This window comes from Phyllostomus hastatus, unplaced genomic scaffold, assembly GCF_019186645.2.
Source record: "Phyllostomus hastatus isolate PE091 unplaced genomic scaffold, TTU_PhHast_1.1 phas_contig_40, whole genome shotgun sequence".
In the NCBI taxonomy this organism is placed as follows: Eukaryota; Metazoa; Chordata; class Mammalia; order Chiroptera; family Phyllostomidae; genus Phyllostomus; species Phyllostomus hastatus.
This window is the reverse complement of record NW_025333872.1, coordinates 94,173,325-94,199,703: the sequence shown is the minus strand read 5'-3', so window position 1 is coordinate 94,199,703 and position 26,379 is coordinate 94,173,325. Positions and strand designations below refer to the sequence as shown.

Genomic DNA, 26,379 nt, shown 5'->3' with positions numbered 1-26,379 from the left:
AGCCCGTCTTGACCCGGCCCTCGCCTGCCTGTCCCATCCCCTCTCCCGCCAGGCCCCGTGCCTAGGGCTGCAGGCAGCCAGCCCAGAACACGCCCCTCGTCCGCCAGGAGCTAAGCAGCCACAACACCTGCACCCACGGCTCCCTCGGCGAGGCCCTCTCTCCTGGCCCGGTGACTCTGCCCCAGCCTTCCCGAGTAGGCTCAGACTCTGCCCCCCTCGGCCTGGGTGATTTTAATTTTTTCATTTTTTAACCTCACCGAAGACCTTTATTTCCCACTGCTTTTTTGAAGAGACAGGAAGAGAAGAGGAGAAACATCAATGCCAGAGAGAAGCATCGATCGGTTGCCTCCTGTACATGCCTTGACCAGGACTCGAACCCACAACCTTTCAGCTATGGGACAATGCTCAGATCCACTGTGCTGCACGGGCCAGGGCTCTTCACTGCTTGAAACCGTGGTTCTACAAGCCATCATCTTACACATGGGAGTAAAGGACGGTGCAAGCGCACAAACCAGCACATACAGCGCCCGGCACCCAAGGGCTCAGTGAACAGCGTTTGACCGGGGAGGAGGCTGCAGGCTAGGTGGGAGCGGCAGGGACGCGGTCGGCTCGGCCTCCGCCCCCGGCCGGCTTAGCCACGGAGAGCTTCGACACGCAGACCTCACTCCCCCATGCGAGACGGGGGCTGGGGAAGCACGGTCCGTGGGGAGAAGGCTCTCACGTCGTGACAAGGGGGGCAAAGTCTTCGACGGACGAACGGTGTATAAAACACACACTACCACCACCTCTTCCAGGAGGGCGATTAGCTCTGGGGGTAAAATTTCAGCGTGGCTATTTATAAACCGCACAACCTACTGACACAGCCAGGATGCAAGTATTCCCGGGCCACGGCTGCTGGGGGTGGCCTTGGCATCCAGGAGTTTCTGGTGAAGCCCTGTTCCCGTGAAAACTCGAAAATGAGGCGTCGCCCCACCATCCTCTCTGCCCACCCCTCTCCCCCACCTGCCCCCCTCCCCACGAGGCTCAGGTTCCCTGGGGCAGCCCCAAGAGGGGGCCGCACGGCAACCTAAAAGGCAAGCTTTCCACCCCAAAATATTCTCACGTTTACTACAACCTAAATGAGGAAAGAAAAGGACAAGTTCAAAAAGGAGAAAGACAACCAGAATCAATCTGTGAGCTTGGGGTTCACACAGTTCAGTGAAAGGGGCCATGGCCCCACCCCCAGCAGCCCTGCTGATCCCCTGTGGAGGCAGCCTAATTTCTCCCTGGTGATGGGTGGTATTTAGATGGTACACGTGGGGGTGTTAGACCCAAAAGTTAGTAAATCCTTAATAAGGTTAATGAACACAAAGACTTTGTTTTTTAATCCTCACCTGAGAACATTTTTTCATTGCTTTTAGAGATGGAGGGAGGGAGAGAGAGAAACATCGATGCAAGAGGGAAGCATCGATTGCTTGCCTTCCTGCACACACCCGAACTGGGAATCGCATGCCCAGGTCGGGGACTGAACCTGCAACCTAGGCATGCGCCCTGACTGGGAATCGAACCTGCGACCTTTCTGTTATGGGACGACACTCCAACGAACTAAGCCACACCAGCCAGGGCACAGAGCCTTTTGAAGCATATGTTGAGGGAACCGTGGGGGCTCTGGAGAAGCAGTGTCAGGGTCTGAACGATGCCACAGCTGCCGAACAGCGGGACACCCAGGCCCACCGACACGTCAGATGGTGGGCCGGCCGGCTGCTCCACGGCAGGGCCAGGCTGCGTCAAGGGAGGGGCTACCGGAGATCAGCCTCAAAGAGGGCACGACAGGTGAGTGTTGCTCTGTTTTCAGAAGAGGGCAACCAGGACATGGAGGGTCCTAGAAGTACGACTGAGCACGGCCAAGGAGCTGCAAGGTCCGGAGAGCCAGACCCGCTCTGGGGCTGCATAACCCAGATGCAGACAGGCACGCTGCAGGGGGAACGCCCTCACCCCAGAGCGTGGCCTTGCGCTCCGCCCTCAGCTCCTGCGAGCGGGACCCCCGCCTGGGGGCAATGGACGCGTTGCAGAGCGTCCTTCCCAAATCCTAAGACTCTGTCGTGACCGTCCCCCCCCAATCTGTCATTTCCTAACGTGGCCCCCTCCTTTCCTTTTGCACTCCGCTCATTGGATCTTTGCTTTTTATTCTTCTAAGTGCGGAGCTCCAGAAGTGTCAGAAGGAAGACTCCAAATCTAAAGAAATTAAGTTTCAAGCCCTGGCAGGTATAGCTCAGTGGATTGAGCGCAGGCTGCGAACCAAAGTGTCGCAGGTTCGATTCCCAGTCAGGGCACATGCCTGGGTTGCAGGCCACGGCCCCCAGCAACCACACATTGATGTTTCTCTCTCTCTCTCTCTTTCTCCCTCCCTTCCCTCTCTAAAAATAAATAAATAAAATCTTAAAAAAAAAGAAATTAAGTTTCAAACTCTGCCTTGGACGGTCCAGAGGAGGCCACTCTGTGGAGACGGAAGGTGGACAAGCAGCCACTGAGGCCCCAGGGAGAGCGGGGAGGGCACGGGCTGTCAGCCGCGGGGACAGTGTTCTGACATTAATTCCAGCGGTGGCCACACAACTGGGTCAGTGCATGGGATCCACGGACGCTTTCCGTGAGTGAAGTATAAGTGTGTGAGTTATGTCTCAATGAGGGCCCTTAAAACACACACACGTACACACACACACACACAGACACACTCTCTTCTGGGATGCGCCCAGAGGAATTTTCCGTGACATGACCGTCCTGGGGAGGGCTTCTCTCTGCCACCGCCGAAGGCCGCCAGCCGTCTGCACGCAGCCCAGGGCACTGCTTTCCGGGGCAGAGACGGAATGTTCGTGAAGCTGTCTCCCCGCCCACAGAACGCAGGGCCCAGACGAGACACTCGTCCGTCTGCCCTGCTCTAATAGCTGACACGCCTCATCACCACGTCTGTCGGTGGCAGGGCAGGGCGGTGACAGACACGAGGACAATGCAGCTATGGTGGCTCGGGGTGACGTCAAGGGCCGGGCAAGAACCAGCCGTGTCAAACACCCCCAGGAGCCTGGGGGGCGGCCCTGAGCCCCTTCCGTCAGCAGCTGGGGACGCACCTGCTGTCACACCGAGCCCGGAGTAACTACCGCCCAGGCGACGGAGGCCGGGCAGAGCGGTGTGCCAAGCACAGCACGTCCCCTCCGGCCAGGGAGGAAGACCCGGCCTTGGAGCTGAGGAAGCTCAAGCCCACTCGGCCGCGCCCCCCACCCCAGGAACTCCGTGAATGAGGCTGTGCCGTTCCACTGACAACAACAAGTGTGTTCTTGGAGCGCAGCACCCCCCCCCCCCCGCCGCAACCCGCCCACCAACCCCTCCCAGGAGACCAGCCGCCGCCGAATGCCTCTGGCGCTGGCCAGAGCTGTTTTGGACGGCACGGGGTATTTTTAGAAATCATGGGAAAGCTCTGTGCAATTCTCACGTGGCCCCATGACAGGCACCTCCGCACGCCAGACCTGCCCCACCCCGGCCTCACAAAGCCAAAGCCGTCCGGGACAGCCGCTGTCTCAAAAACCCACCTTCAACCACGCTCTCGACAGACCGAAGCTGGGTCTAACTTCAGTGAGGCCGTTCGATCGGGCTACGTGGTTCGCTGCCAGCCAAGACCTCCCCCTTCAGCCTCCACAGCAGGGAGCTCAGGATTGGAGAGTCACACACGATGTGTGCATTTCTGCACACAGACACCACACACACACACACACACACTCAGGCTTGCATGTGTCCTTTGACGGCTCAGCTCAATCCGCATGGGCTGACGGAGAAGACCAGAAACCGTGCCGGGAAAGATAACAGAGTCCAAAGCAGCCGCCACAGGCGCCCAGACGAGGCGGCAGGGGGAGCGGCAACGACACACACAGAGAGGCGCTTCTTTCTTGTCACCTACCTGCAGCCCTGGCTGCTCCCAAAACAGCGGGACGGAGCCTCTGATCTGGACGAAGGACGACACGCCGTCATCCATGTAGATCGTCTGCACCACAAGGAAACAGAAAGGAGAGTCTTCTTCAGTGAAACCCAAGGTCCTGGGCCGGTAACGGGATCCGGCCGCCTGAGACCCGACACCGGAATGAAGGGCAGACAGCGGACTTCGGCCCGGGCGGGCTCCTGGCCCCCGCGGGGCCGCCGGCTGCCCAAGCCCCAGGCCGGCCCGCGCACTTGCGGGCATGCTGGCTGCTGGCTGGCCTCAGGGCCTGGAGCCGGCAGGGCTGCCGGGGTCCAGGCAGCCGGCAGGGAACTCCCTCCACCTTGCGGAGCTCCCTGAAAGGCCCAGCAAAGCCTGCCACCCCGTTTTAGGACAAGCAGGGGAGTGCCAGGGTTTAACCCCGATCTTCCTCAGAACCCTGCATTCAGGGGCTGTGGGAAAAGGGCTGAAAGGATGAACCAGATGAGCCACAGCCAAAGGTGCCACCGAGGGCACTTGTCAGCCCTGTACTTGATGATATGAGCTGAGGCTGTACTTGAACTTGCAGCTGGTCCTGGCCCTAGGCCACTGTGTCCTTTAAACCTGCCACTCACTGAGTCAACACACAGAACTCGGCTGCCACAGGCTCCCGGTGTGACACCACCTGAGCAGACACAGGTGATACTTACACGTTAGAGACCATGTCTCCACCCCCCTGCACCCCCACCCCCGTTAATCCAGAAGGAACCGACCCCTCGTCTGCCTGCAGGCTGCCCCTGGCACGGCCGGCCGCGTGAGGGAGTCTGAAAGGGACACAAAGTACAGGCCCGAGCATCACGAGGGGGGCCGTGGCCGTTCTCAGATGCACTGCCCTTTTTATCTGAGTAACTCTACCCTGGCCTGGCAGGGCCGGCCCGGGCGCCGCCGCTGGTCCTTTCCACTCCTCACCAGCCCGCTCCCTCGCCGGGTAGCTTTCCACCGGCTAGAGTGTGCTCAGGTCGCCCATGCATTAGTAATCCCGCGGCGGAGGGCTCCTGGGCGGCAGGGAGCACACGAGCCGGGTGAGCGGCACTGCGGGGCTGACATTCCATCCCCGGCTCTCCGGAGGGGAAGGGCACTGGGCTGAGAACGTGCTGCCTGCGTCTCCATGCCCACTGCCGGCCAACTGGTCTCCCACCCTCCACCGTTCTGCTGACAGCGACGTTGCAGGCGGCTGCTTCAGCGGCTGCAGGCAGGGCCGGCCCCCGAGCCCCCGGGAGGGACTGCGGAGGAGGAAAGCAGCTCAGCCGGCCCTTCTCCAGAGGACGACTCTTCACGGTGCCCAGGACCCGATCTCAGCTGGGGGACAGTCACCCTTTACTTGAAGGAGCCCATGGTGACAACTCGTCAGCCTGCGTCAGCCCCCGAGCCCCGTGAGCAGGAACTTGTGGGGGACCCGCGTCAGAGGACCCCACCCCGGGGGCGAGAAGAACCGCCTCCCGATGCCGATGTCTCCATTCCTCCCTCCCACACGAGAACATTTCAGTTCCGTGTCCCATCCTCTCCGTAGGAGGTCACCTTCTCGGCCCCGAGGTGACAGTTCAAAGGCAATCCCCAGACACCCCTGACGGAATCTCAGTACTTCCCCTCTGGGTGAAGAACGGGGGTTTAACCACCGAAAGACTGGACGCCCCGCAGCTGAGATTTTAACCGAGGGCCCCTGGGGAAGGGGGCAGCCAGGGGGCAGGAGGGTCAGGGAAAGCAGGTCGGCATGCGGGCCCTGGGGTGACAGCAGCATGGGCCCCACTCCCGTGGGCCCCGCAGGATGACTCTGAGAACATTCCTTCACCTCTTTCAGCCTCAGCTTCCCCCTCTGTCACCTGCTCACAGAGGGAAGAGTCACGAGGGAGTGTGAGTTCTCCCTGCCAGGCAAGCGCTGCCCATGAGCATGGAGAAGGCCCCGCAGAGGACAGCGAGGGGCTGGGCAGGGGTCGCAGCACCAGGGGACAGAGTTTGGGCCGCGGGAAGAGGGGCGTGGGACGGGGCAGAGAGGGGGCTGGAGGGGGAGGCAGAGCAGCCGTGATTCAGGGAGAAGGGCGTCCGCCGTGGCTGTGCGGTGGCCACACCAGGCCCGGGACCCCCTGGGCCCGGCCTCTCTGAGCGGCCCTCTCACAGGGCACTGGGAGCCGAGTCCCAGTGGCCACAAAGAGAAAAGGACAAGGCAGTAAGACTCAAGGCTGGGCATACGCACTCGTATCCAAGAGGCTTGTTGCTGAACCTCTATTTCCAGACAGGGTGTTTACAGTTCTTTCCAAGCCTGCATTCCCGGGGGGACCCACAGAGCCACCCTAACCTCCCTGGATTCATCAGGGGCCTCATCTGCAGCAGCCCGATATCCACCTGGCGTTTCCCTGCGGAAGGTGGACGGGGCGGGGGGGGGGGGGGCCTCAGAGGTTTTGCTTTTCTGCCTGGTGCGTGAGTCACGGCTGCAGAACAAGCCCACCAGGTCTGACTCAAGTCTTCCTCCGGGGAAGACTGAGATGCGCACGTGCACACACAACACAAACGCTCACACACGTGTGCATGTACACACACAAAACACCTCCCACACCCACATCACGCGCTCACACAGCTTGCCTCGGGGGAGGAAAGCCGTCCTCCGTCAGGGACGAGGCTCCCACGAGGCAGAGCGGGCGGTGTCGGAAGCCGGTCCCTCTGCCCTCCCTGAGTGACGCCTTCAGGAGGAGCTCAGCTGCCACCGGGGAGCCACCTGCCCTTTGTCTAGTCCCCTCGTGTGTTTGAGAAGGTCACCAGCAGGGCAATCTGCCAGCTGCCCTCCTGCAGTTAACACAGGCCTTCTGGGCCCAAACAGCCAAGGGCTTGGCCTGAGGGGTCTCATTTCCAAAGCAGGGGGCCTCCCGGCCAGTGGTCACCTGCAGGCAACCACCAGGAGGGCCCGACCGCCCCAGCCGAGGCTCCTTCCCACTCCAGGTTCAGCACTCATTTCCTCCCAGATGCTGCCTGCCCCCTTGGGCGGGCGGGCGGGCGGGCGAGGACACTGAGTTCCAAAGGCTGCCGTTTCCTTAAGTGTCGGCTCACGAAGCAGGTGACAGTACGCTGCCTGGAGGCACCACCCCCTCTGCCCACTGAGCCCCTCCGCCTGAGGCCTCAGGAGGCCCAGGCACAGTGGGCTCTCTCCACCAGCAACGCCCTCCAGGGGGCGCCCTGGAACCTATGACGCCGCCCCAACCCGGGGCTCACAACCGCGGAGGCTGCTGCGCCAGGTGGAGCAGGATGGGCCGGCCCCAGTGGCCCCATCGGACCCCCCGCGGCCTGGACGAGCGCACTGGGGGCAGGGCCACAGGCGGGTTTCCCTCACGCTCCCTGGACTGGCGGGCTGAGCTGAGCGTGCTCCCAAGGCTCCAGTCCCTGGCTTTTCCTGAGAAGCGCCTTCAGGGCAGATGGCTGGGAGGGAGGCCCACACAGCTGCCACTCGGCAGGAACGTGGTTAAACATGTATTCCACTTAGAGACTTCGGTGCTTAAAAACAAAACCACTCAGATCCACCAAAGCGCCTCTGCTGCTACAAAGTGCCTGACCGAACCACGCCAGGATCCCAGATGGGGCGCGAGCGGCGCTCTCACACGGTGAGAGGACAGTGCACCCACGGCAGATGCCACTGGGGCGGGCTTTGGGGAGGGGCCGACCCCCAGCAGGCTGCGCTGGGTACACGGGCACCAGCCACGCCCACTGTCAGGACGTTTTCCCGCTCCGCCAGCTCTACTCCGGCTCCCCCTCCCACGCACTCCCCACCTGGCAGCCCCCACGCCCCCCCAGGGCCGGCCCCGCCCTGCCCGCCAGTGCTCGGCGGCCTCTCCCTTGCCCCGGCTGTGGGAGGCACCCCAGAGGACGAGGATGAGGACGCCGCCAGGGCCAGCTCTCTGTCTTGCTCCTGCGGCATCCCCGCCAGCAAGCTCACGAACTCAGCCGAAAGACCCCGGGTTGGCGCCCACGTGGCCAAACAGGACGCCCCTGCAACCAGGTCTAGGGAGCTGAATCCTCCCCTCCCCCAGGAGGCACCTTCTTCCCCCAGGAGGCACCTTCTTCCCCCACGGGCCCGGACGGGCTCGCTGTCTGGGGGCTATCCGATGGCACTTGTCACCCGGGACCCTGCCGCCCACAGCAGAGCAGGTGGGGAGGTGCGAGAACAAAGCAAGTCCTTTTCATCACGGAGACTTTACCGGGTGGGGGGAGCGGCCTCCATGTAGGGACACTGTCTTCTCTCCGTCGGTTTAAAACAGATATTTATCCACCCGCCTCGTCTATCTCCAGGAGCACAGACACTGCGAGGCGTCACAGGCAAGACACGGGCCCTGCTGCTCCTCGGAAGGCCCCCGTTTGGAGGTCCTCCCACTCAGCCTCTGAGTCAAGGGGACCGTCCTCACCTCTGCGCGAACGGAAGCCCGAACAGGCGGCAGCTCACATGCAGCAGCCAGGTGCTCCAATCTGCGCAGCAGTAAATTGCCTACAGCCTCCCGGGCAACCCCTCCCCCAGCCACAGGCGGCAGGAGGGGTCAGAGCAGCAGCCACTGAGTAAACACAGGTGTCTGCGGCTCGACACCCACAGCCCCACGGCACCTGTGCCTTCCCTGGGCGTTCCCTCCTGCTCTATTCCGCCTGCCGGTCCGCACGGGGGCGGCGTTATCCTCCACGTGGCACGTTAGAGAGAAACACGGCCGCTGCGACACGGCGCCTCTAGGAGCTTTAAGGACGGGCTTCGGGAAACCCGTGGGTGAGGGATCCTGCAGAGGGGCGGGTCCCCGGGCGTCGCCGAGAGCAGCATCCACGGAGCAGGCCGATCTCACCGTGCCCGGGTGCTGGGGCTGCCCCTAGGGCGAAGCTTCGGTCGATTTGGAACGGAAGAGGGCTGTTGCCTCACGCTTGCACGTCTCGGGGTTTCTGAATTCTGTCGGTTCACCCACCCTCAGCTGCCCTCCGTGTGACTGCCGCCCGGCGCCATCCTGGCAAAATCCTGCTTCCTTTCGCCGAAAAAGCTCAGGGAGTCCGTAGGTTCCCCGCAGGAAAAGCGGAGGCCGCGTTTGTGGGCGGGACCCCGCCCCCCATTGACTCGCTCTGTCCTCCAATCAGAGTGAGAGGCTGTGCTCACCGGAAACTAACTGCCTCGACTACACCCCCCACCGGAAACACGTGTGCACGGGCAGCAGCCCCTCTGAACCACCGGGGCCAGGACCGGCCTGGGCACTGACCTGCTCCGTCTCCACGAAGTTGGACACGTGGCCATCGTCGTTCACGCCGCGGATGTGGAAGCGCGCACCGGCGCGTTCGCAGCTGATGCGAGAGATGAGGCAGGCCTTGGCCTGCTTGTGCGAGGCGTACACCGTGCGGATGGCCACCACCCCGCAGATGACCTTCAGCAGCCAGTCGCAGCAGCTCACCTGGTGCTGCCGCAGGGGCACGTGCAGCAGCTGGTTCCTGCAAAATGGAGTGGCTCGGGTCACCGCCAGGAAACCATGCCCCAGGGCGGGCCGGGAGGAGGCCCTGCGGGGCGGCATTCGCTCCCAGCGCCAGGCGGGCTCACGCCGCTGCCCGTGGACTCGCAGAGACGCCAGGCAGGCCCACTGCGATAGGCGCAGCAGGGAAGGGCAGGAGTCCTCTCCCGGAGCTGCTGCTTGTCTTTAACTGGGAATCCCATCAGTAAAAACTTAATCACGTTTTATGATTACCTAATAGTAATGAAAACAATCATATTAAATATATCCGTGCTCATTGCAATTCTGTCCATATCCCACGAGGTGAGTTACAAAGCAATCCCAAACACGTAGAAGAGGATGAGGTAGAAAGAAAACACAATGGAAGGTCCACACATCCGGCCGCACTGGGTGGGTGGTCCTGGGTCTCTGGAGACCCCTGATGTAATGACGGACGTGACGGACCACATTTATCAAGTGCATGCTCAGGACGGAGCAATGCGCTTCATCCTTGAAACGACACTATGTGACAGGTATTATCATTAGCCCATTTTACAGATAAAGAAACTGAGGCACAGTGGAGGGAAGTACCCCTTTGTCCAAGGTCACAGGCAGGAAGTGGCGGCATGGAGCTGGGGGGCCGCCCCTCTTGTGATGAGGTCCTACCTGCACAGCTCACCTATGCGTCCACGCCCTCCTCTCCTCCCCGACTCGCTCGGCCTCCCAACACCCCCTCAAGCTCACTGAGAGGGCAAGCGAGACCTGAGGGCTCAGCGGGGGTGCAGGGACACCTGGACACCCCAGGATGCCTCTGGGCTCCACGTGGCACGTGCAGGGGGCCTGAGTGGTGGCATTCCGGGGTCCCTAACAGGCTCCCAGGGAGGCAGAGCTCTCACGCAAGACTCCCTCTTGTGGGCATGAAGCAAATCTACCAGGTTGGCCAAAACGTCTGTTCCGTTTTTCCCGCACAATGGCTCTAGGAGGTGCTTGGTTGTCTTTAACTTCATTGGAAACAATTTTGTGAGACTGTATTGTGACAGCTGTCATATCAGTGTGCGTTTAAAAAAAACTGATCAAAATTGGTGAATTTCTGTGCAGCCATGTCAATACTGGAGATGGAAAAAAACACCCCACACATTTTCAGCATTATTATGCTTTATTATTTCAAGAAAAGTGAAAACGCCACTGAAGCACAAAAAAATCCGCGCAGTGGATGGGGAAGGTGCTGCGACTGATCGAACGTGTGAAAATGGTTTGCGAAGTTTCTTGGTACTGTTGGCATTTCGGCCAAGTAACCCTTCTCTGTGGGGCTGCCTCGTGCCCCCGAAGGTGCTGAGCATCACCCCTGGAAGCCAATGGCAGGAGATAGGCAACACACTCAAAGTACCCACATCAATCAAGCTATTGGTGAAAATGAAAAGTGTGTTGGAAAAACGTAACGGACTTCTTGGCCCGCCCGGGAGACGTTGGCGCCCTGCCCTGAGTCCTCCTCAAAGACATCATCAGCGCTTTCGGTTTCGGGAGGAGTGGGCTGTGAGCCCTGACATCTCAGGCAGCTTCTCGAAGGGGCAGTGATCCCCAGCTCTTAGGCCGGTCTCCCCGAGTGTGTGAGCAAAGCCACTTCCACCTGGGCATGGAGACCCGCTCGGGGAGGGAACACTTCGCCCCCACCCCCGAGCGCTCAGAACCCCAGGGCCTGCCTGCCTGCCTGACAAATGAGGACCGCGGGCGCTGCTTTGCAGAAACACCCCCGTCTCCTGCATCCCTCCCTGCAGCTCGGACAACAGACCAGCCAGAGTCACAGACGCACGAGATCCACACATGGCATGAAGGCCAGGCTCCAACATCCCCGAGCCTTCCAGCCACACAGCCACGGCCCCCACCGGTCACCAGGGTCAGGAGGAGACTTCTGCCCAGCCGACGGCGCTGAGTAAGGCCTGCGTGCAGCCACCCTGGCCCGAGCCTCGGCGGGCAGGCAGGCGGGCGGACGGCTCACGTCCTCGAGGGAGGAGCCAGAAAGGGAGCAGTTCTCTGCCTCTCCTCCCAGGCCTGCCGGGACTGGGAGGCAGTCATCAGCGGAAGCCCATCACCAGTCTGGAAAGACGACTTCACCCCTCCACCAACTCCCCTCATTCACCAGCCACGCGCAGCGTTGACCCCATGTGACTCCAGCCTCGGGCGCAGACGCGGCATCCCCAAATGGCCAGTTAGGGAATCAGACCCATGACCGCTCAGCCGGGGCCGACGACTGTGGTCAGTTCTGTGAGCCCACACACCACACCCGGGGGGACGGCCCAGCGGCCTGGCACCCTTTGGAGTCGCCGCTGCCTCCTCTCAACTGCAGACAGAGCCTGGTGTGGTTTCTCTTTGTTGCAGGTTGGGTCCCACCATCCGAGACCCAACAGAAGCCTGGAAGCCAACGCCACTGCTTTCGACAAGTAAGGTCCCCTGGCACTGTCCTCAGCCTCTCCTCCTTAGGGGTCAAGGGCATCTGACACCATGCTCAGCCTCTCCTCCTTAGTGTCCACCGGGCTCTCCCCTTCCCAAGCCCCTCTGAACCCCCACGTGCTGAATCTCTGCTTTGTCTTTCTGGTTTTGTGCGGCCACAGCCCCGGCAGGAGGCCGCCGGAGAAGGGCAGCTCCACGGGTGGGTGTCCAGAGTCGCTGACACCCCTCTGGCCCTGTGACGTTCCCGAGGAATGTCACAGCCTCAGAGACATCTCCCCTCTGCTCCCTGGGCAGTCCCCGCCGAAAACGGCCCCGGGGCCTTCGCACAAAGCCCCTCTGTCCGTGAGCTCCGCTGCAGGTGCAGCTGCTGAGCTACAGAGACACCACCCCCGGACCACGTCCTTGGAGTTGGGTCCCCGGTGCCTCCACCTCTACCTTGCTGGAAACGCCGAGGCTCGGGCCCCGGTCCCCGGTCCCCGGTCCCCACCTGCTGAGTCAGAGCTGCCTCCTAAAGAGACCAGCAGCAGAGTCACGGGCATTTTACAGTTGGAGCACGGCACCGCCTGGGCAGCTGGAAACCGGGAACCTGAGAAGATCTGGGGGCGGCGATGGAAGGGTGGGTGTAGCCCCGTATCTCCGAGCAGGAGCCAGGGGTTCCTGTGGCGGGAGGGTCCGAATCGCCAAGGAAAGGACATTCCTCCGGTGGTGACCTTGGACTTCCTCTGCCTGGGCGAAGGGACGGGCCCCCAACGCAGGACGTCGATGAGCCACCCGCCCCGTGGCAGGGCTGGGTAGCCGGGACAGCCCGAAGGTGCACACTGCACCTTCTAGGTGTTCTAGGAAGTTCTAGAGTTCTAGGGACACCCCCCAATGCCTAGGGCGCATCAGGACAACTTCCACAGCAGGACTTGTACCACTTCGGCTCCTGACTCGCTTCTCACGCGTCTCCTGGTGCATCTGGGGGGAGCGGCAGCCCTGACGACCCAGGCGGAGCACCGGGACCCATCTCGGCCATTCCCCCGGCGCCCGGAGGGGGCCTCGGGTATTCACACACCCACAGGGCCGTCCACACCTAGCCGTGTCCAGGAGCGCCGGGACGACGCTTCCCAGCAGAAACCCAGCCAGCTCTGTCTGGGCAGCCAGATGTGTCTTATCACAAGACAGCATCACCTTGGCAGGGTGACTCAGTTTCCCCACTTTTGGGGCTGGTTTGGGATCTGCAGCCAGAACGCCTGGTTCAAATTCCCTCCCTGGGTCAAGCCTCAGTCTCCTTATCTGTAAAACGGGGTTCACAGACCCCACCTCGCAGATCCCCATGAGGATAATGAGAATATTGCCCATGGAGAACTTGGGACGTGGGCGCAGTGTCTGCCCACACAATGTGACTGGCACGGCTGGGAAGACGGTGGAGAACGGCGCAGAGGCCCTGGCACCCAGGAGGCGCCCGGTGGATGGTGGCTTTGTGCCCTTTACCTGCGGCCCAGACTGTCTTTCCCGAACCCACCACCTCGAACACCCCCCTGACCCCAGGGCCGGGCACTGTGGAGAGCGAGCCGGCCCAGAGGTGACCCCATGGGCTGGCGCAAAGCGGAGGTCGAGGACACAGGTGCCCACCAGAGCCTGCCTGCCCTGTGACCCGGAGGCAGGAGATGCGGGGGGCGGGGGGGGCCTCACCAAAAGAAGGCGTCCCCCCACTCGTGGCTGTCATCGCCCTGCTTCTGCGCCCGGACGGTGAGGTCGAAGTGGGACCCGTCGCTGGGCCACGAGAAGTAGAAGACGCCCGAGTTGAGGATCTTCCTGAGGGCCGTGAGCCGGTGGTCCTCCTCCCGCACCTCCTCCTGCAGCGGGTAGAAGTCGGTGGCGGTGATTTTGTAGATCTCAGCCTCCGGGATTCTGCCCACAGACGTGCAGCCCGTCACCAAAACCAGGAAGCTCAGGGACGCGTCACCTGTGGTGGTGGGGGGGCAGACAGGGGGGCTTAGGACCACCGTGGGCAGCGCGCAGTGAGGAGCCCAAATGGCCCAGTTCTTGCAGCCACTACGAGACACATCCGCTGGCACCCCAGATTCCCCAACTCAGAGCCTCGGGAACCCCCCCCGCCATGGGGGCCCACGGTCTGAGCTGAGGTCCTGCACGCGGCCAGACAGGCAGCAGCACCTCCTGGGAGCCTGCTGGAAATGCAGGTTCCGGGCCTGCCCACACCTGTGGGCCCAGGCCAGCAGCCCGCACTCTGACACGCCCCAGGCGGGGCTGCCGCCTGTCGGGGGCTGAGGGTCACTGGCCCGGAGCCTTCCCAGCCTGCACCTGCTCCCCATGTCTACTGCCTGAAGCCTCTCAAAGCCACGCTCCCCCGAGTCCCCAGCCACCGCCGGGCTCTGGGCCTGCAGCTGATGCCCGTCCTCCAAGCTCTGTCCCTGGGGTGGCCTCTCAAGCTCACCTGATGATGGCGGACCTCCCTCCTGCACTTACACCCGCCCACGGCTCCCACTCCCCAGGAACGGAAATTGGAGCCCCTCTCGCCAGCCCCCGGCCCCATGGAGGGACGGACACCAGGGGCCTGCAGCCACTGTGGGCTGGGCTCTGCAGCTCCTTGACGTGCCACATGGCCCCTGCCCCAGGGCCTGCACCCACCACACTGCCTCTGCCCTGGATGGCCCCCCGCCCCGCCTGCCCAGCAAGGCCTTCCACAGCCCCTCCTGACCCCACTCACCTGCACCCCCAGGACAGCGCAAGCCCCCCACTGCTAGTCAGGGCCACCCTGCCTGCCTCTCGCCACCCCCACTCCCCGGCACCAGGAAAACCCCCCACCCTGTGGGCTCATCTCAGCAGCACCTCCTCCGAGGAGCCCACCCTGCTCTCCAAAAAAACAGCTGGTTGCCTCTTCTGTGTACATACGGAGTGTACCCCCGGCTAGCCCTTGCCATGTCCCCAGTAGACTGGGGGTCCGCAGGGCAGCACTGCGTGTGGCCAGTGCTGGATGGATTCTCCCAAACAAGCCGCCGGCCCCCTGTGAAAGGTCACCACCCCCTCCGGGGACCCGCCACCCCCCGCACTGCCACCACACTGTCCCCGGAAGTTTTCTGTGCTGCACCCCCCACTGCCCAGCGGGCACCTGGCACACGAGGTGCCGTGTGTGTCGGGCATGCAGCCAGGCTCAGGGGACGGTGGGGACAGTGCCCCGCCCTCCTCTGCTGCAGGAGGACGTTTCAGGGGGCCCGAGAGGCAATGTGGGGGACAGATTAGCCTTCAGGGTGACGTGGGTCTGGCCCACGGGACGCTTCTCCCGCCCCGTTGGCAGGGAGGTCTACTCCCCGTGGCGAGTGGCCGGCGCTGGAGCAATGGCGGTCAGTGCCTTAGAGCTCCGGACACTGATGAAAGACCCCTAGGACGTCCGGTTCCACCGCACCCCCCTCCCCCACCCCTCCTCACACTTAACGGGAAGGGGCGTGCTGCCGGGTCAGGTCACGTCTGCTCTTTATTGTTCTTTTATTATCGATACACAAGTCACCACTTGTGCCATGCCTGCCGCTGTGGCGGGGGCAGGGTCCACCAGGTGGCTGTTAGGGCCATGTCCCGCCCCGCCACCCGTGGCCGGGAGACCACTCTGAAAGCACACCTGAGCTGCAGGCGGCGACAGGAGTCAGGGGCTGGGTGTCTGAGGTCGAACAGGCATCATGCGGGAAGGCAGGCGGATTCATGAGGAGCTCACAGCCTCACACGACCGCCTGTCACACGCCACTCTTCTTGTAGCCCGGGCAGGGACCGACGCCCGCCCGGGCGTCCCGCCCGCCTCACCCGGCGGGCGCAGGGCAGGGGAAGCAGCGTCCAGGGACAGTCCCCTGGGAGCCTGGAGGCTGGCCCTCAGGCCCCAGGCTTCCAGCCCTAAGATTAGGCTCTGCAGGGCGTGGGTGTGAGGAGAGGCGTGGCGTGGAGAATGTTCTTTCCCGTCTCTGCATCCCAGTCCTCCCGGCCTCCGCGTGGGGAACCGGGTGCCTGGCCAGAGTCCCGGGCTGCCTGCCGTGAAGTCTGCGGGGACTTCCTGGGCAGGGTGTGGCCGGGAAGGGGGCGCTGGGAACAGGCGGGCCGAGGAGGCTCTCCAAATGAACAAGAACAAAGGAGACAGCCGCCCCCACGGAGAGCTGGGCGCTGAGCCCTGGGAGAGGCGCGGGTGGGTCAGAGTCACGTGGGGCCCTGGGAGCAGGGCGCTCTGATAACAGCAGTGCTCACGGTCCTGGCCCCCCCCAAACTTCCTCCCAGCTGCCCCTGCGGCGGGGGGTGGGCAGGTGCCGTTTTTGCCCCACTTTGTACAAAGGGAGACACCGGCACAGAGAGGCTCTGAAGGGAGGGGAGGGTCCCGGTGCGAGCCCAGCACCGGGCCGTGGGGCGTTGCTGCCCCTGGGCCCACCCCACCCGTCAGGGCAGTGTTGGCCGTGTGCCCCCAGAGGTGTCTCTGGGGGAGAACGGGGAGGCCGGTGGGACCCGCCTGCGCAGGTGGGTGAGCAGGCCCCTCCGGGGCTCACCAGGAGCACAGGGGCCAAGCTTTGGTTTTGCAGCAGTCGGACCGGCCAGCATTCTCCCGGCGAGAAGTGCGGGGGGCCTGGGGAGGGCTGAGTCCGGGGCCTTGAGACCAGTGAGGACCGTGTAGGGAGGGGCAGACGAGCTTGCGCTGGGCCTGGCCGCAGGAGACGGGGCTCGGAGGTGGGGCTCCCCCACCTGCCACGGCCTGAGAGACCTGCGGCAGGTCCCCCAGCTCCCGGGGCCTCCGTGTCCTTCCGGCTCCAACACTCCGGTGCCGCCGAGGCCCTGGCCCAAGCCACACCACCCCGGGCCAGAGGGCCCTGGCCGGAGTCAGGCGGGGTGGCGGGGAGCGAAAGCAATGGGTCACAGGCCAAAGGCACAGCAGACACACACACACACATGCACTGTCTCACACAGGCACACACGCATGCACACCCCTCCAGAGGGCAGGAGGCAAAACTCCGGCTGCAGCCGGGACGCGCAGGACGGAGCCCGGCCCGCACCAGCCTCAGCACCTAGAGCTCCGTGGGCCGCGTCTCGGTCTGGGAAGGCGAAACCCGCTCTGCAGGCAGATGGTGCCCACTGGTGTGAATGCCCTTCACGCCACTGAACTGTACACGTAACATGGTTAAAAGTCTCAAGTTTAGCTCCCGTATATTTTACAGCAATGAAACAAACCAACTCCCAAACCTCAGTAACAACTCAGAAATCCTTCCCTTCCCTGGCCGGCGTAGCTCAGTGGATTGAGTGTGGGCTGCGAACTAAAGTGCCGCAGGTTCGATTCCCAGCCAGGGCACATGCCTGGGTTGCAGGCCACGGCCCCCAGCAACCACACATTGATGTTTTTCTCTCTCTTTCTATCTCCCTCCCTTCCCTCTCTAAAAATAAAAATTAAAAAAAAAAAAAGAAAGAAATCCTTCCCTTCGAGAGGGCTGCCCCCAAAACCCACCTCCGAATCGGAGCAGCCCCAGGGCCCCCGAGGCCTGCAGCGCCTTATCTAGCCGTGGCCCTCTGCCACGCGGCAGGGGAGGGCTGGCACCGGGTCATGGCAGACACAACGCCATTTGTTCGGGGACAGTGCTGGGTGTGTCCTCCCGGAGCTCCTCTTCTCTGTGCTGGCGTTTCTCCATGTCTGCCCAGCTCTGCATCCTCTCCCCAGCCAGGGTCCCGCCCACCCCCCCCCACCCCGAACCCTGGGCTGCGCAGGGACCGCCTGCTCTCTGCTCCTGCCCTCCCACCCACGCTCCAACTCCCGTCTGTGAACGAAGACTTGGGGCTCCGGGTTGCCCCACTGGGAAGGGAGGAGCTTTGACCAGGGGCTCCCCGAACCCCCTGCCTGCCCCGTACTAACTAACACACTTGGAATTCTGTTGCCTCCGTAGCCAGGTGGCGCCCTCTCAGGGGGCTCTCTCGCCTCCCCTTCCCAGACCGTGAGAGCGGGGTGTGCCGGCCACTTGTGCAGCTGTGACAGCCGGCTGCACACATGTTGTCCCCGCTCCGACGGGTAGACGGCAACCGTCCGGGTCGGCGTGGTTACACCGTGGAAACTCCCCAGAGAGCTGGATGTCACGTATTTGCCAGCATTCCACTGGGTATAGTTTTGTTTGTTTGTTTTTTAAAGGGTTTTACTTATTTATTTCCAGAGAGAGGGGGAGGGAATGGGAAAGAGAAGGGGTGAAACATCAGTGTGTGGTTGCCTCTCGCACGCCCCCAACTGGGGACCTGGCCCACAACCCAGGCATGTGTCCTGACTGGGAATCGAACTGGCGACCCTTTGGTTTGCAGGCTGACACTCAATCCACTGAGCCACACCAGGCAGGGCAAGGTATAGGTATGCAAATAAACTATTCTGAGACTGATGAAGGCCAGTGCATCTCGAGACCTGCCGGAGAACACTGCCTACCCTGAATCTCAAAAGACTGTCAGACTCCCCTCTCCAGACTTTGCCTTCTGAAGGGACAGGGCTGTCTGGGGTCAGGGGACAGGGGACAGGGGACAGGGCTGCCATGCTGCCCCACAGGCTGTGCACGGCACAGTCCCACAGACGCGATGCCTTACAGACCTTGATGTGTATTCGGCCCGAGGCTGGGGAACAGGGAGGCCTCGGGCGCTTAGGTTAGAAGCAAGTCAAACCCCTGACGTCCCGGGGACAGACTCCTGTCACTCCAACGGGCAGTGCTCCGCTCTGCGCCGGTGGTCCCTGGGAAGCCCAGCTGCCCTGCTGACTGTGGGGTCCCGCCCCTCTGGCTGTCATTTTGGGGAGGAAGGGGGGACTGTGAGCTCCCCACGAACACCTAGGAACCTGAGGTGGGTGAAGCTTTCACGAAATTTCCGAGCACGTTCCTTCCTCTCCAACAAAAGGGTGGGAGGAAACAGAACCACCTGCCCCAAGGTGGAGCCCGAGGGGCGGTCTCTTGCTCTAGGGAGCTCCGCAGCCTAAAACGTCAAAAGGGAGGCCACCTCCCCACCACCCTGGGGAGGGTCGTCCTGGTGGCCACCAGATGGTGAAATGTGAAGTGTGCTCCTCGCTGGCCAACCCCCTCGGCAGGGGAGGACAAACGAAACAAAACAAAGCAAAGCAGACATATCTGGTCTGGGGTGGGGGGTGGCCAATGAGTGCAGATAGAACAAGTGGATGCCAGGGCCCGACTCTCCCCACCCAGACACCCCAGATCACGTTCAGAAACTCGTTGCAAAAGCCAAGCCTTCCCAACTTTCCAAAGGCCAACCTCCCCCGCCCCCCGCCACCCCCAGGCCCTGGGTGGAGCCGGGCAGGTGGGCCTGGGGGCATTCAGAGGCCGTCAGAAGTGGGGGCCGCCTCAGCTCGTCTCCTGGGTGGCCTGAGCCTGCGTTCCCCCCTCCTCCTCCTCCTCCTCCTCAGCGCAGGGAGAGGGACAGGCAGGAGCTGCGGGAAGGGAAGGAAGAGGGGCTTTGACGAGGCAGCCCCAGGAGCTGGTCACTTCTCTCCACACCCCTGGCCCGGGGGGACCCTGCCCCTGGGCCGGGCACCCTGCAGGCACCCAAGCTCATGGTGACGATGTTCTTCTGGGGGCTATCCCCCCTTCCTGGAGGGATGCATTTCCTATAGCTGACCTCAGAGGACCGCCCAGGGAAAAAGTGCTTCCCCCTGGGGTGGGGTGGGGTGGGGTGGGCATGCTCAGCCTTCTGCCCTTTCAGGGACAGAGCGGCCTGGGGGCAGGAAGCAGCCCCTGGGGCCAGAAGGCACTAAACCTGAGTCACTTCATAAGAGCTGCCTGACCTCGGGCAGCTCTGCCCTGAATCCAGGCCCCCTTCTGATGCACAATGCATCATTTAATTAAGCACCAGGAAAATGCTGCCAGTCACTCCCAGCAGGTAGCTGCCCACTGTCTCCCTGAGTCTGCAGAGGGGGGTAAGCAGAGCCCCGACCTCCCAGGCTGCCGGGGGCGCGGAGTTCATGGCCATGACCCTGACGCAGGACCCGGGGGGAGCGCCCTGGGAGGCTACCTGCCATCCTCACGTCACCCCCACTGCAGCCAGGGCCGCAGGAATTTTTCGTAACTTTGGCACGATTGCCGTGGAGGGTGGGTGGGGAGGCACCCCACGGAAAACCCTCAGCGGGCAGCACGTTTTCGAGGAGACAGCAAGCGTTGGAGGGCAGCGGGATCTGGGCTGGACGCCCGGCTGGGCTTCTTCAGGCCAGTGACCTGGCCCCTCTGGGGCCGGCTCCCCCTCCTGTAACTCGGGTCTTCACACTGCCTGCCTATCTTCTGCAGGCAGGGGTCTTCTGAGGGATTAAGTAAGGTGACAAGGGTGTAGCCCCTGGCTGCACAAAACGGACATTTCACACACCCGCCCTGGTGAGTGGGGACTGAGTGCTTTTCCCAAGGGATGTTTAGAAGTCAGCCATGTTGTCGACGGAGCACAGGAAACATCACCCCATACGAGACCCCGAAAAGCCATGGCCAGTGCCGGCACTCAGCCACCGTGCCCACATGCTCACAGCCCTCCCCAGGGGGACGGAGAATCAGGAAGGCCCCCGGCTCTGGTCCTGGCTCCCAGCCTCTCTGCTAACACCGGGTGGGACCTACACACATGAGCTGGCTGAGGCAGAGGGAAGGACACGGAGGCACCAGGGGCCCCGTGAGGTCCAGGAGCGCGGAGGTGACTCAGAGGCCCCCTGGGGAGGCGGGCAGCCACCCCCAAGGACGGCCCGGCTGACGGCACAGCCCCTCCGTCTCGTCCTGAGCAAGGGAACCCATGTGCTCCTGCCAGCTCTCTGCCCTCTCCAGCCAGCCCAGGCGGGTTTCGTGATGCACTTTCCTTTCCTCCAGGTTCCCCTCCCCCCACCGCTCCAGGTCCCGGTGGCTTTTCTTTCCTCGCCAACAGTGCCCAGGCCCCTCCCTCAAACCCACGCCCAGCCTGTCCAGGGGGCCTGGGACTCCTGGCATCCACCCTCCTAGAGGACAGGGCCCTTGTCAACGACAAACAGCCCCCTGGGCAGACCGCCCCGCCCCCGCCCCCCACGGATGCTCGGTGCTGACAGGCAAACTACAAAGGTGAGCTTTCTTTGCACCCCAGGCTTCTGCCCACAAAGCCACACAGACAGGTGAGAACCAGGCTGCACTCACCTTGACCTTGCGGGCATGGAGGCGCGGGCTCAACAAAACAAACATTCACAAGCTCCCCGCAGTTCACACACACACACAACGCCTGGATCCAGCAGTCCTTCCAAACCAGCACACGCTGGCAGGCAGGCGTTCTGACCGCGGCGGCAGCGGCGGCTCCTCCGGGGGAGGGGACACTCACCGGATTTCAGCCTGAGCTCCCCCAAGCAGCCGTAAGCGTCCGTGAGCTTCCCGTACTGGCCTCGGATGACCTCCTTCTCCTCCGGGGCTGGGGGACAAACACATCGCAGACGCTGTCAGCCTGAGTCCCCCCGCAGGGTTCCCGCACCGCAGCCTTCCAACGGCTCCTCACCCACCCACTCGGGGAAGAAAACGCAGAGACAATGGCTCGGCCCCCAGGAATGCGCGTGTGTGTGAGGGTTTCATAATCAGCGAATCCCCAGGCAGCCGAGACTTCGCTCTCCCCACGGAGAGCTCGCTCTCTGGAAGCGCCCACCACTTCCTGGGGGCCGGAGGGGGTGGGGGCCCCCCCGGCGGGCGGGAGGCACGGGGTTCCAGCTGGAAGCAGGTACCTGGGGCCCAGGCGTGTCGCCCTGTGCCACGGTCCACATGCCCAGAAACAGGAATGAGACACCGTTACCCGCTGAGTCTGTTCCTACGGATGTTCCCCGGAGGCTTAGTTCTGCAGTGCCTGCACCCCCAAGGACCTGCTAACCTGAGCAGAAGGTGGGACCCAGATGCCCCGGACCCTGTTCAATGAACCCCAAGGCGCACTGCACGAGCAGAGCGCCCCCACTTCAGCAGTCGTCCTCGAAGCCCCTGGCAGGTCACAGGCTGGCGTGAAAGCAAAGCCGGCAGAAGACCCGCAGGGGCAGGGAGCCCCAGCCCCTCTGCTGGCTGTTCTGGGGGCGGGCTGTAGACCCCTTCTCGGGGCACGTCCCCCAGTGCACAGGACACACTGCAGCTTGGGCGGATCCTCACAGGGCCCGGCAGGTGCCAGGAGGACACTTCCCAGGAAGCAGGCACCTCGTCTCCATCGGATTCACTGACTACAGAGGCTCTTTTGGGGTGACAGGGAAGGCCAGGACGCCCAGCAGCCGCAGAGGGGGCTTTGGGGAGAACCTGCGTCATCTCTAAAGTGGGGGGCTCATGTTTCCGGACATGCAACTTCGTGGGGCTAGGTCCATAGTTTTCATCAGAATCTCAGGTTGGTGATGCCAGAAAGGCTAAGAACCAGCTTAATAAATTACATTTCTACCCCAATACTCACTGAATTTTTCTGATTGTTTTTTTCTTTGGGGGGGTGGGGGCAGAGAAACCTACAGATAATTATGAAAAGGACTGGGAGGCCACAGTCCCGCCCACCCCGCCCCCTCCGTCCTCGGAGCGGTAGGGGGGCGGGCGGTAGAACGGCTTCAGTCTCCGACCGCTGCTGTAGCCAATGACCCGGAGTCTGTGGCTCAACACATCACACACCCACGGCCCTACGGAGATGGGTCTCACAGGGCTAAAGTCAAGGTGTCCCCAGGACTGTTCCTTCTGGAAGCTCCAGGAGAGAATCCATTCCCCCGGTCTGTCTGGCTTCTGCGGGCCACGCCGGCTGCTGGCCCCCCACCCTCTCCAAAGCCGGCCACCGAGCTGCTCTGGCCGCTCCCCCTTCCCATCTGCCTCTCTCCCTCCTGCCCCCCTGTCAAGGGACTGGCGCTGCCAGGTGCCTAGGGAGTCCCCCTGGAAACAGATCCCTCCCTGCTGGAGGACAGGTAAGCCCTGTGAGACCCCCACCTCACAGGTGGAGGCGGGTGCCCCTCCGGCAGGCCATGTGCGAGGCCCCGCATAGCGTTTCCACATCCACAGGGGCTGCGGGCAGAGCCAGGGAGCCGTGGCCGGGCAGCTCCCCAGCCTCGGGGCAGCAGACAAGGGGGTACATGCGAGAGAATGATTCTGACACACACGAAATACGTATTTTGACTCCAGGGGCTTCACAACGCCCCCCGAAAGAACCCCGAAGCCCAGTATGACCGGGTGGGTCACCAGGAAACAAGCCCCTGCCTCCACCGCCACACGGCCACCTCCGCCCCGTGCGTCTGTGTCCCCCTCCTCTTCTTGTAAGGACACCTGTCCCGTCGGACTTGAAGTCACCCCACTCCAGCACGACCTCCCCTCCACTGACTGCATCTCCCTATTTCTAAATCAGGTCACATTCTTCGGGATGGGGAGCTGGGACTTCAACATGTGATGTTGGGGACACATTCGAACCCATAACACTTAGTCACCTGTTCACCGGTGACCCAGTCCTCTCAAAGCCCAGACTCCCCTGCACACCGTCTCTGCAGGAAGCTGCTTTCCTTTTCTCGATGTCTTCCTCTCTGAGGCTGCTGCTTCTTTTTTTGTTTTTAAAGATTTTATTTATTTATTTTTAGACAGAGGGGAGGGGAGGGAGAAAGAAAAACACTAATGTGTGGCTGCCTCTCACACGCCCCCTACTGGGGACCTGGCTGCAACTCAGGCATGTGCCCTAGACTGGGAATCGAACCAGTGACCCTTTGGTTTGCAGGCAAGCACTCAATCCACTGAGCCACACCAGCCAGGGCTCTGAGGCTCCTTCTAACCCACCCCTATGATACAGGTCCCCACACTCCCCTGGGCCCGGCCTCCCAGACGGCCTGTCCCAAAACCACCCACCACCCCTGTTGGTCCCAAACAACTCAATTTCCTCATTAGGTCTGAAGGAAGGAGAAATCCCTTTTGTTCAAAAACAAGCTTCCAGCCTGGCTGGTGTGGGTTGTAGGCCAGGTCCCCAGCAGGGGGCGCTCAAGAGGCAACCACACACTGATGTTTCCCTCCCTCTTTCTCTCTCCCTTCCTCTCTCTAAAAATAAATAAATAAAGTCGTAAAACGAACAAACACACAGCTTCCAAATCAAGTATCTGCAAGCACCAGGCAGGTAAGGAGGGAATGACAGTGCTGGGCGGGGGGTGACAAAGGACACACCCGCTGGGGGTGCTGCAGCCGGTCAGTCCCAGCCAGCTGCCCCAGGTGGGCACGCCAGCCCAGTGCCGGCAGGCCTCCAGCTTTTCCAGAGAAATAGGCCATCCTGGTTTTCAGCGTGACGAGCAGCCCCAGCTTATTTCGGGCACCGTGTGGGCGGCACACGCACCTCTGCAGACTGCGCTTGGCCGGCCCGTGTGCTGCGTCTGTCCGTCCTGTGCACCGGCTCGGGAAGGAACACTCCTCCTTCCACACCTTCGTTGCATTTCCTGCGGGTTTTTCCCCGCAAGAACAGTTTTGCTTCCCCAGCCATTGGCCATGATCGTCCAGGTTGCTAAGGAAGGGCCTCTTGTCCACCCTCCCATCCTCCTCCTCACCCACGTCTTGGCCGTGGGATGCCGCCATTCATTCTCGAGCATGCACACGGGCACTGACGGGGGCTGGGCACGGGCATCCAGCAGTGAACTGCGTGGGCGGCAGCCCGAGCACAGCAGAGTCTGTGAGGCAGGCGCGGGGCTGCGGCAAAGCGGGGACCTGTGCCGTGGATGGGTGACAGTGGAGGCCAACTCAGTGGGTGGGGCCCCGGACAGGGGCACAGCTGAGGCCCCTCACGAAGGCAGCGGAGTGGGAGGCCTACTGGGCGCCAGATACCGTGAGAGCCCCCTGCCAGGGCAAGCAGACAAGGTCGGTGAGCACAATACAGGCAGTGACCTGAGCTAAGGGGGGAAGTGAGCAAAGCAGGGGGTATGAGGTGGGGTGTGGGGTGTGCCTGTGTGTGTGTGTGTGTGTGTGTGTGAAATCCTATGGTTCCAGAAGGCCTCCGCATGACGGCAAACTGAATGCAGACCAGGGGGAGGTGAGAGGGAAGGCTGGGTGGAGACCGGGAGCCCTGTAGGCCCAGCAGAACTCGTGCCAAGGTCCTGGGGCGGCAGCTCTCCAGGACCAGAGAAGGGGAGTGTGTCCAACAAAGGACTCACAGTGAGGACACATCACAAACAGCTTTCTAGGGCATAAAAGGGCTTGGGACTTCCCTGGGCGTGAGGGGGCCCTTGCAGGGTTTTGGGGTACCTTTGGCTGCTGTACTAAAAACAGACCCCAGAGGGGTACGAGGAAACAGCAGGGAGACCACGGCGACTGAGGTGAGAGGGGATGCCCCCTGGACCACGGCGGTGGCCGCGCAGGTGCCGAGAAACCACCGGAGTCTGGGAACACACACACACACACACACACGCTTTCGTCATGGAAATCTCCGAAGGAAAGCGGAGTGCGTGTGATAGGCCCCATGCACCCACACACCATGCACCCACCAGCTCCAGCATCAGCTCGGGCCCTGCCCCGTCTCCCACCCCTGAGCACCCCTGGGCCTCAGCACACGGCCCTTGGACAGTAAGCCTCGCCCAGCGCCCAGCGTTAGCAACACCAGTGAGCAGGCCCCTCCCCAGCCGAGCTGACTCAGAGACTCTGGGCTTGAGACTGGGAATCTGTGTTTTATCGAGTCCTCTTGGAGAGAATCGCTGCCTTAGATTATTCTAAGCCAACCCCAGACTTCGTATCATTTCACCTACAAATATTTCAGTGAGAATCTCCAAAAGGTAAGTGTTCTTTTTATTGATTGATTTTCTTTTTGTTTTACTGACACAGAGAAACACTCAAAGTTGTTCCACTTATTTGTGCATTCATTGGTTGCTTCTCGTATGGGCCCTGACCAGGGATCGAACCCATGACCTTGGCATATCGAGGTGACGTTCTAACCCACTGAGCTATCCGGCCAGGGCAGGGTTCTTTGTAAACACATAACCTCAATATCATTACCACATCTAAAAGAACTGAAACTTAAGCATAATTCCTTAACACCATTAAATATCTGCACGTTCTGAAAGCACAACCCAAGGATCCGTGGAAGACAGGATGTGGGATAGGAGGGAAGACAGGGTTCAAGGACGATGCCAAGTCTGTCTCCCGACCCCCCGGAAGGATGAGTGGCTGTCGCCCGAGATGGGGAGGGCGGACAGGACAGGTGTGGGTGCAGCGGCAGGAGCTGAGGCCGGACACGCCGGCGATGCAGCTGCGGGCCCCCGGGGAGAAGCCAGGGACAGCACCGGCCCGGAGCCCCGCAGAGATGGCCGGCTGAGACACAGCCTGGATGTCCCCAGCCTCCTGAGACTGGGACAGGTCACCCGGGGACAGAGGGCAGGGGACAGTGTGGTCACAGGCCAGGGAGGCTGAAGAGACACGGCCATAAAGATGTCAGAAATCCAGGAGTGCGTGGCGTCCTGCAGGCCTGGGGGCGGAAGCGTGTCAGGGAAGCAGGAGGGGTCAGTGGGCTGTGGCGCTGCCCTGTGTCCTGTGACAAAGTGAGTGCTTGTCACTTGAGTTAGGGCTGGGCGAGCCACTGAGGAGTGGTTTCAGG

The 26,379-nt window shown here is 62.2% G+C and overlaps 1 protein-coding gene across 8 annotated transcripts in view; it reads right to left on the bottom strand.

Moving 5' to 3' along the window:
- The window catches only part of SYNJ2 (synaptojanin 2), a 79,691-nt gene that overhangs the window by 39,971 nt on the left and 13,341 nt on the right, over window positions 1-26,379 (bottom strand). For 5 of the 8 annotated variants that reach the window (XM_045844105.1, XM_045844108.1, XM_045844106.1 and 2 more), the window contains exons 2-5: window positions 21,163-21,249; window positions 13,531-13,804; window positions 9,187-9,412; window positions 3,926-4,009 (exon numbers count right to left, since the gene is read on the bottom strand). In XM_045844105.1, coding sequence (XP_045700061.1) covers window positions 3,926-4,009; window positions 9,187-9,412; window positions 13,531-13,804; window positions 21,163-21,249 — 671 coding nt within the window. Of the gene's footprint in view, window positions 1-3,925; window positions 4,010-4,692; window positions 4,729-9,186; window positions 9,413-13,530; window positions 13,805-21,162; window positions 21,250-26,379 lie in introns of those variants that run through there. The other 3 variants (XM_045844110.1, XM_045844113.1, XM_045844112.1) reach the window with 2 other exon arrangements.